Below are 10,312 nucleotides of genomic sequence, written 5' to 3'. Positions count from 1 at the left end.
TTAGGACTCATGTGGAGGTCACCCCTCTGTCTCCAGACATGTTTTGGTAGAAGACTTAGCATCAAACTGTAGGAAAAACCCTTTTTGTCCAAGTCCCTTCACTCTTTCCTGTCCCCACGGGAACGTTTGGCACCGCAGGGGAGTCTACCTGAAATGAAGGCTCTGGGCGCACTTCTGTGTCTAAGGAGGCCACTGTGTTATCTGAGGTCAGTCCACTGGAATGGAAAGGAAAGTCAGAGCTGTTTGTCCATTGCTTGAGAGTGCAATGCACACACCACATCACAACAGGCAATCAAAGCTACGAAAGTGGGCCTCTGCAACCAAGTGGGTTTTCTTCACAAAACGGCAGCATCCTTTTCCTATTACAATGAAAATGCACTGATATCCACGTGATATAAATATTATCTCCCAGGGTGGAGTGTAGGAAAATACTATACACTTTTCTTTGCAAGAAATGTTTTTGCACCGTCAGTTGAATAATTTATCCTCCATCTGCCACAATAGGTCTTTTCTATGTACAAAGACTATTTGCGCGCAGTTCTGTGTACAAATATATTCTATTCTACAGCATCCGTCTTGGATGCCTGGGTCAGGAGATGGCTCGGGCTGTATTTGGCACACACAGCTTGAACACAAGGCCCCCATGCACACAGACTGCCCGCACGAATGCCAACTCCACACAGGCGTTGATCTGAGGACTGACTCGCCAGGAACTGAACCTACAAAATCCTCAATTTGGGGACGAAAGACCAACTCATGGTCCAGTGAGCAGCTTTATTCTTTTTCTTTTTAATCTTTTGGCCGTGCTGTGTGGCATGAGGGATCTTAGTTCCCTGACCAGAGATTGAACCCGTGCCCCCTGCATTGACAGTGCAGAGTCTTAACCACTGGACCGCCAGGGGAGTCCCAGCTTTATTCTTAAAAAAAAAAAAAAAAAAAAAAAGTATGTTTCTTTGCCTATTTATAGTGATTTGAGGACAAAACTTGATTCTGGCTGCCTTCTTGATCGGCAACTCCTCCAACCATTGCTAAGCACTAGTGGCACCGTTTGAAGTCACGTATTAAGCAGCTCCTAGTTGAAATGGGGTATAATGTATAGAACTAGGTAGCTAATAGGGTTTTGAAAGAGCTCTGCAGGCTTTTACACATTTTGGGAGGATTATGCTCAACATAGCATGTGGATCAGCTTGAAGGGACAGGATTCAGTGGTTTCTTAAAAGGCGTAACATTTTCACACCTTTGTTTGTTTCTTCTTCTTTAATGGCAATCATAAAGCATTAAAAGAGAAAGTGTAGGTTTAGACCTCTTGATGGTACACTGGACTTCACAGTGTGCCCACCTGGCTTTTAGCAGTCCCCTCATACAAGTCCTGTTGCTGGTCCCTGCCTTCCTTTTCAAGGAGAAGTGGCAGTTGACATACTAACCAGCCTTTTTTTTTTTTTTTTTTTTTACTTCCTTGGGAAAGCAACACAAGGATTAAATCCAAAATCATAGTGCATCTTAAAAGCAGCATACCTTTAGAAAGACAGTTAATAAATTACTTGTACACTATACAAAATAACATTTCCTAGTGCAGCATCACCTCTGACGCCTGAGTCATTGTTAGGGAACCCAGAAGAGAAGGAGCAGGTGGGCTAGTAACTTTGCCAGCTCTTTCTTTGTTCGTTTTTGCAACAGTTTTGTTCCAGAATCAGTATGTCATGAAGTTCTTTTATTCAAGGCACCCCCAGATAACGAAGAGAAACAGACACATACGGCAAAGCATGCACCTGCCCAAGCCTGACCAACCTGAACGAAGTGAGGTTGTCCGGAGACACAAGTAGAACAAAGGCAGATCCGATGGGAGGACTAGTTTCAGGCGGATGTTAACTAGCCACAGGGCCACCTCCACTGTCCCCGTTCCAACAGCCCATGCCTGACCCAGCCACCTGGAGACACAACTCGCCTGTCGCAGGGACCCTCCTGAACATTCTGTAGCTGGAAGAGTCCTTTATATCTGTAAGGATGGACCCTTAAAGATACCACTCAATGTCACCATGCCGTGCAGATGCTATTCCTTGCTGTTAACTTGCTTTTCTCTTTCAGAAAAGACATGAGTTGCACTAAGGGATCCCAGGGAAAGGAGACAGGCTGGTTTTTAAAATTCCACTTGAGGCAACTTGGACTCTGGTCCCCAGCTAGTCCACCCTTTGAATCAACCCGGAAATAATCTTGACAAGCACATGGTTCGGAGCCGTAAGAGACACAGATGCGTCACGTCAACAATTGCACAAAGCCAGTTGCTTGTTCCTGGTCGATAGTGAACCAAATCCCAATAACTTGTTCACATATCTAAGAAATCGAAAGACAGTTTCTCCAGCAGTGTTTTTAACCAGTTCCCACGGCCAGAGTGGCAGGGGTGTGACTGGGGCAGAGGAAGAAACGCGAGGCAGGGGCTGGTGGGAGGAGACTGTGGGCTGAGTTAGCAGGGAGGGGAATAGAGGACACCCCTCCCCCCCCCAGCGGGAGGCCTGCCGCACAGGACAACAGAACGGGGACGGCACGAATGGGACCATGACTACCAGATGCACATGTGTTGGTACCAGGGTCAGTCACGCCAACGGGCTGGTTTAGACCTTGTTACGATATGAGCAGAAAACATTCCTTTTTCCAAAGAAGAGGAGGTCACTTAAAAAAGGCAACAAGAGAGTTAAAAAACCAAAAAAATACTGTTGGCCGACTCTTCTACCAGAACACACGCCTGTGACGGATCACATGATTCACAACGAGTTTAAATTCGAGCTGTCACCAGTATTTCCCAAAGGCAAACCTCACGGTGAAGCACAGAACTCTTCTACTAGGCCAAGAAATCCCAACAGCCACAAGAAAAACGGTACCTCCAACTCAGAGCTGGATCACAGTCTGTCTCAGACGAGCACGCACCATACATACACACGTGAGAAAAAACAAAAACCCAGAGGCAGGTTTTAAAAGTGGAACTATTTTCAAAGAAAAGCCTTTTTTTTTTTAATCCTACCGCATGAACCAACAAATTTCTGGCATTCATACATATTTAAACATTTAGCACTAATATTTGTACAGAAAAAAGTTAATACTAAAACATATGTTACTATGATTTCACTTTTCGCCTACGTCATATACTAATTTCCCCTTTTACATGCAGCTTTAATATCTTCCAAACAATGGCACAAATAAAGAAACAAAATCAACCACCTAGTCCCCACTGCCCACCACCCCATCCCCACATCAGACTGTTCAGGACTTTTCCTGCAGCCGGCCCGGAGGAGGGAGGGAGCTGATCTCTCCCCTGCGCCGGCTGTGGCATCCGGCACACCTTCCTGTAAACGTGGCCAGGGGCCAACGTGCCCCCTGAGCCAAGGGAAGCTGCTCTCTGTGGGTTGCAAGCCAACTAGTTTTGCAGCAAGAGAAGGAAATGATCATCAGGTGAGGGTAAGGTGTGTGCCTGGTGAGTGGGGGGCAGGGAGGGCTCCTGGCCACGTCGTGTCCAAAGCCTCAGAAAGAAATCTGCCTTCGGACTAGAGAAGGGTGGAAAAATCTCAGAATTCAACTCAAAGCATTTGGAGAAAGAAGGGAGAAAGAAATGCTTTTGCCTGCGTCAGGGACAAACCTCAGGCTAACATCTGTCCTGCTCTCTCCTACTCTGGGCCAGCTGCGTTAACCCCAGGACGGCCACCTCAGGGCGGCACCCCCAGGGCTGTGATTCAGACCCCCTCAGGTGAGTCCCTGGCAGGAGGCAGGTCCTGGGCTGGGAAGCTGGCTTGCTGAGCAGCCAAGTCGTTCGACGGAGAAGTTCCTACTATCCTATGCTTCCGAGAGCAAGCAGAGGCCTGGGGAAGTGTTGAAATGAATGGGACTTACTCCCGGGCTGAGAAAACAGTTCTAACTTGCTATTTAGGAGCCAATGCCTGCTGAGTTCTGGTACAAAATCACGATTCCTGCTGTTTCGATGCGCTTTTGAGTGAGACGTCCAAACTCTTTCCCCACTTAGGAATCTGAACATCCAGCATCAACTCTGAACTCTCTGCGTTTAAACTTTGCTTAGGAAAAGGTGGGGAGGAGGTGAAATATAAAAATATTCAAGCAGATTATTGTCTACATCCTAGGATGAATTCATTATTTGGCAAGATTGTTTTTCCTACATAATTATCACCTGAGTGCTTTTTTTAATTAGCTAACTGTTTTACTTTTTTAACTAAAAGCAAAGAATATACAGTTTACTTGAGTTATACTGAAGTGACAACTTCATTTAAGAAAATAGGTTTGACCCAAAACTCAGTGCAAGTGGCAAAGTTGACCTTGACTGTACAGTATCTGCAAGAAAAAACCAAACCCACGATACTCAACTGGCACCATCTGATGGTGCCCAAACCAAACCAAACAAACAAAAAAAGGTCTGAAATAAAACCTCAAAGAAAGCTTCCAACATTGAATTCTGTCCATAAATAAGCACAACTTGAAAGTGAACTGTGAAGCAAGAAAAACGACCATCTTAACAATTACAAACTAGTTCTAGCGTCGGAGACAAAAGAAGAGGAATGTTGGAACCTGTTTATAAACGAGAAACGAAGTTTCCAGTTTTAGGATGAGAAAATTGAGGCATGCAGGACTTTTGCATATGGAGAGAGATATATATTTTATATATATATTATATATAATATGTACAGTCTAGCTATAAAACTTTGATGTGTATAGAAGCTGTCTTCAATGAAAAAAATTGAACATTCAGAAGAAATTCCTGAGATAGGGTTTGTGACATGGGCCACTGAGAAAAAAAATCCGTGGTTGGGTCCTAGAGGTGTTATAGTCTATCCCTGTTAAGACTGAAATGAACCCACAGACAGACAGCATCAGCACTGTCGTCTTTCCTTGCCTGAGCAAGGGGTAGCACCATCGTGAAGGTAACTATATATCGCTCCTGCTTGAAGGGAGGAGAGAATACTTGGAAACAGTATTGCTGCTAAGACTGCTGTAGTGTGCACCAAATTCCTTCTTGGTTCTTCCAGACGACAGACAAACGGCACCGCAGGCTGACCCATGGACACCTGGGTGGGAGAGGGTTGAGAATTAGGAGGCAGGCCGTCACTAGGTGTAATCTTTCCTGGGCTGTTCATCGGTTGTACACTTATCAGTCATTTCCTGGCAGAAGTCCACGGTCACCGTTTGGCTCCTGGGTTCCAGAGGAGGTCCTCTGTCTGAGAAGTTTCCTGGGTCAGTGCCTTCCAGCCTCCGAGCAGAAGTACAGTTCTCTGAGGCGCTGCTGGGCGCCCATGGGGGCCCGGGGGCCGCTGTGCCCTGCTCCAAGCAGCAGGGCACGCTTTCCTCCACCGCACACTGGGGGGCGGCAAGGTTCTGCTCCACGCCCAAGGGCACGGGGTTCATACCGGAGGCTGTGGGGAGACCCATGGGTCTGAGGACAGGGCAGTACCGATGCAGGGCCTGGATCTGCTCAGGGCTCTGGATATCTCTGCAGACTTCCTGGGAAAGGCAGGAGAAGTTGTCCAGCAGTTCCCCCATGCATGCTTTCAGCTGATTCCTCTCTGACAACAGCTTCTCTTTCTCACACACCTGAACAGAAGAAAGAGAAAAGGCCTGATCCAGCCTGAATGGGAGGACCCAGCATCCTGTTTTCTGGAGCTTTTCTTTTCTTTTCTTTTTAAAAAAATTTTAACAGGTTTATTGAGGTTTAATTTACATGCCATAAAATTCATTAATTTCAAGTATGAAACAATCAATGATTTGTAGTCAATTTATAAAGTTGTGTAACCATCCCATGATACAATTTTAGAACAGTCCCATCACCCCAAGAATCTCTTTCACTTCCACTGCAGTCACTCCCCATGCTTACCCCCCGCCTCAGGCAACCACTCACCTGCATTCTATCTCTATAGATCTACCTTCTCTGGAATTTCATATAAATGGAATCATACAAGCCCACTTCATTATTTCTTTTCTATTCTTTTTCAAATTCTTTTCCCATTTAGGTTATTACAGAATATTGAGCAGAGTTCCCTGTGCTATACAGTAGGTTCCAGGGCTTTTCCAGCGTTGGCTTTTGCATCCTACATTATAGTGTAACTCATAAATGACTAGGTCAGGATCTAGAAACTTAAAAGATGAGAGCCTGGACACATACTTCTGCCAAGTCTCCCATCTGAGCAGCCCACCCAGATGTGCCACTGACCCTGACACCTTCCCCGTGGTAGCTTCTTTTCATGCCTCTCTGAGGCCCAGCCGAGAGACCAGCAAAATCACCACCAACCAGAAAACTGCAGAGAATCAAGGTTCCAGTTTCCTGGAATTTGGGGTTTGCAGAGAATCCATTGGAAAACTCTCAGTCCCAAACCTTGTAGTTGAAAATCTCCCCCAAATGCATTAGGTTGCGATTTCTGAAGGTCAAAAAACAGTCCATCAGTTCCAACTATATGACATTCTGTAAAAGGGCAAACCCATAGCGATAGTAAAAAGATCAGTGTTTGCTAAGGAGTGGGGTGGGGGAGGGAGGGATGAAGAGCTGAAGCACAGAGGATTTTTAGATGAAGCTACCCTATGTCACTGTCATGGTGGATACATGCCATTCATTATACATTTGTCCAAACCCATAGAACATACAACACCAAGAGTGAACCCTAAGGTAAATTATGGACTTGGAGTGATTACGATGTGTCATTATAACTTCATCAGTTGTAACAAACGTACCACTCTGGGGAGGCTGTGAGTGTGCAGAGGTAGAGGGCAGGTGGGAACTCTGTATTTTCCCTTCAATTCTGCTGTGAACCTAAAACTTCTCTGAAAAAAGCAAGTCTATTTAGAAAAAAAGACAATGAAAATTGCAAAAAAAAAAAAAAATCAACCAGTTGATTGAAAATCAGCAGTTTCACATGATTCAATCCTATACTTCCCTGATGGTGCAGTTGTTAAGAATCCATCCACCTGCCAATGCAGAGGACACGGGTTCGAGCCCTGGTCCAGGAAGATCCCACCTGCTGCGGAGCAACTAAGCCCGTGCACCGCAACTACTGAGCCTGTTCTCTAGAGCCCGTGCACCACAACCACTGAAGCCCACGCGCCTAGAGCCCGTGCTCCACAACAAGAGAAGCCACCGCAACGAGAAGCCCACGCACCGCAACGAAGAGTAGCTCCCGCTCGCCGCAACTAGAGAAAGCCCGTGCGCAGCAACGAAGACCCAATGCAGCCAAAAATAAAAATAAATAAATAAATTTATTTTTTTAAAAATCCTATATCAGTAGGCTCTCTGGCCTCTGTAGCTGATGGACTGAACACAACGGCACAGATGGCTGGGGACTGTGCAGTGAGTCCCAAGACCAGTTCTCTCTGGACACAGGAAGCAGGGACAGGTGAGAAGGCTGAGCCCTACAGTACCAGCCCAGGGTTCTGAGATATTCTCCTTAGAGGAAACCCCACATAAGCTCTTGTGTTACTAAAATTCATCACCCCATCAGAGAGGTGAATTTAGCCACCACAGAGGAGACTGATGGAGGTTTTCCCATAACTAGCTGTGTGAGGACGCTCCGTGAGGTGCACGCAGTGAAATGGATGGAGAAACGGGACATCTGAAGCGCTGTGAAGTAAGTGAGTCCTCACCCTTTGCAAGGGTGCGCAGGAGAGATGAGAGGATGCAAGACGATGGGAAAAAGAGGGGGGGAGAGGGAGAGAGAGAGAGAGAGAAGCAAACATACCAGTGGGTCTCCTACATGGGAGGTGCACGTGCCGAAAGACGAATGCAATCTGGCAGACAGTGTGGACATGTGTGTCGGAGACAGAGATTTACACGGGGAAAGGGCACCTGCTAAAATATTTATAAATTTATCAAGAAAACATGTTTTAAAAATGAAAAATAAACAGATGTACAAGTGCAACTCGAGAGGAATACATTTCGCAAGTTTGCAAAAGCAGAGTGAGTGGCGTGCTGGAGACCGCGTGGGTGTGGGCGGGAGCCAGTGGGCGCGGGAGACGGGCCTCGCGGGGCGGGACCAGACTGCCCCCGCCCACCGGGAAAGGGCGCCACTCCCCAGAGCGGGGGCGGGTGTGGAGTAAAACACATCCGGAGGGCTGGCAAAGAGAAGAAATCTTACACTGGTGGCTGTGCAGCTTGGACCTCCTTACCTGGACCTGCAAGTCTGCAAAATGGGAGGCAACACCAGCCCCAGGAGGGATCGCGGTCTCCATTCTGCCACATCATCCTGGCCAAGCCACCCACCCCTCCACGTCCACTGATCTACGAAAGGTCCTGGGCCACCTTCTAGGGGGAAGAAGATGAAATGCTGCACGTGACAGGGTTTTGGTTCTCTGCAGGAAAGGCAGTATAAATCAAGGCCTCGGTTAAGAACAGGATGCTCTAAGTCACAGGTGCACATCGATGAGCACGCGACACTCTCGTTCAGCAGGGAAATGCAGCACATTACTCAAGGGGTTTCCAAAAAAGCAGGGGGAGAAATAGGAGACGCCTTCTTGGTTTCTCAACCGAACAATATTAGCAAAGGGCTTTAGGTATCTGCCAGGGGTATGGCTTAGACTTTCCTATTTGCTCAGTATTACAAAATTACACAGGGAAGAGTGCTAATTACAAAAAATCAGGCGTTTCTCAAATATGGATGATAACAGTTATTCTCGTACCTGAAAAAGAGTGTAGGGCCGAATTTTACTATAGACATGTGCTTAAGGCCCGGAAACCTTATACCCAGCAGGCTCAGCCTTGCTTGGGTCCCCACTTAAGCCCGGCAGGCTTTCCAAAGACCCACACGCATCAGCAGCAATAACTTGCTTCCTTATGTTGGCTTAAATTAAACATTTTTGTTGTTGTTAAAACAACATTAAAGAAAAATTTGAAGGAAAGAAGGAATTTGTAATCTCATGACTCAGTCACAATTTCTAATACATTTTAGGGCAACAGACATTTCCTGAGAGGCTCCTCACTTATTGTGAGGAACCTACAGTCTAGGGCCAGGGCTAAGGAGACAGACACATACACAGATAATGCAAGACTAATGTGGTAAGTATGAAGCCAGAGGTCAGATCAGGGCCCTGAAGACAGGTGCTCAGCTTCACCAGGGACTCAGGAAAGGGGCTTTTTGGAGAGGTGAAAGTAACCTGACTCTTAAGGAACAAAGGATGTCGTCAGAGAAAAAAACAGTCGAGGACTGTCCGAGGTAGAGGAGAAATAGCAGAGGCATGAGCACAGAGGTAGAAACAGCAGGAGATGGGGCTGAGGGGAAGTGCATCCAGTTTGATTTTATTGGGGGTCCAGTTCCAAGAAGGGAGAGGAAGGTGATGCTGGAGGGTAGACCGAATCACAGAGAACACAGTGCAACTTGCGAAGGAGCTTGGCCTTTATTTTGTAGGTGATGGCAGCCGCTGAACATGGGCACATTTCCCCTGCTTGGTTGGTGTTAATTAAATTAAGCGAGAAAAAAAAAAAAAGACCCCGAGGTCCAGGACTATCTTGATAATAGGTAACATTTACTTCGGCTTCTCAAATGTCTTATTTTGCTCTTAGGTTCTCGTTAGGACAACGGCTTACCAGGAGGCAAAGGACCGCCACGTATAGCCTGAGGACCCAAACTTAGATCATGACCACAGTCCATGGGCTCCCTCTTCTTCAGCCTGACACAGACAGGGCACGTGGGATGAGTTTCCAGGATTTGGCCGGCAGAAAGGCTGAGCTGAATGAAGTTGCGTTAATTGCCTTCAAGGGTACAGTCAGGAGCCAGAGGCCACCTGGATTTACTTCCTGCAGCTTAAGGTTGCTTATCAAGGAGAAGGGAGTGCAGAGCTCTTTGTGAGGGGGAGGCGTGGGAGATGGGAGATTATTCCCCGAGACAAAATACTCTCAGGCACAGGGAGGAGGTGACGGCCACTTTGAGGCAGAATTCAGGATCCTGGGGCTGTGAAGGGCTTCAAGAGATCACGTGGCTGAGCGACCCCTGGTGGGAGGCTGGTGTCCTGCTTCTAACCAACACTCCTCCATGGGAGGTGGGAGAAAGCAGTGCAAATAAGATTTGGAATCAGGCAGCTGGGTTTGCGTTCAAGCTCTGCCACATAGCGGGGAGTTACCTAACCTCTCTGCACTCTGGTTTCCTCCTTTGTAAATGGAGATAAAGTAGAACCTAAATCATAGGGTTGATGTGAGGATTACATGTGATCACCTACAGAAAGAGATTAGAATAATATCTGGTCCACATATGCATGCAGTAAATGTTAGCTCTCAGCACATGTTGAATGGAAAATAAAAAAGAAGCACCTCTAGGGGAGGGAAGGAATGGGAGTTTGGGAT

The 10,312-nt window shown here is 46.8% G+C and overlaps 1 protein-coding gene across 3 annotated transcripts in view; it reads right to left on the bottom strand.

The window, feature by feature from the left end:
- Positions 1-926: 926 nt before the first annotated feature.
- The window catches only part of BACH2 (BTB domain and CNC homolog 2), a 359,882-nt gene continuing 350,496 nt past the window's right edge, over positions 927-10,312 (bottom strand). For all 3 annotated transcript variants that reach the window (XM_067702565.1, XM_067702566.1, XM_067702564.1), the window contains exon 7: positions 927-5,586. In XM_067702565.1, the coding sequence (XP_067558666.1) occupies positions 5,104-5,586 (483 nt within the window). In that variant the 3' untranslated portion in view covers positions 927-5,103. The remainder of the gene's footprint in view (positions 5,587-10,312) is intronic.

Source organism: Pseudorca crassidens, chromosome 13 (genome assembly GCF_039906515.1).
Source record: "Pseudorca crassidens isolate mPseCra1 chromosome 13, mPseCra1.hap1, whole genome shotgun sequence".
In the NCBI taxonomy this organism is placed as follows: domain Eukaryota; kingdom Metazoa; phylum Chordata; class Mammalia; order Artiodactyla; family Delphinidae; genus Pseudorca; species Pseudorca crassidens.
This window is presented reverse-complemented; position numbering and strand designations above follow the sequence as displayed.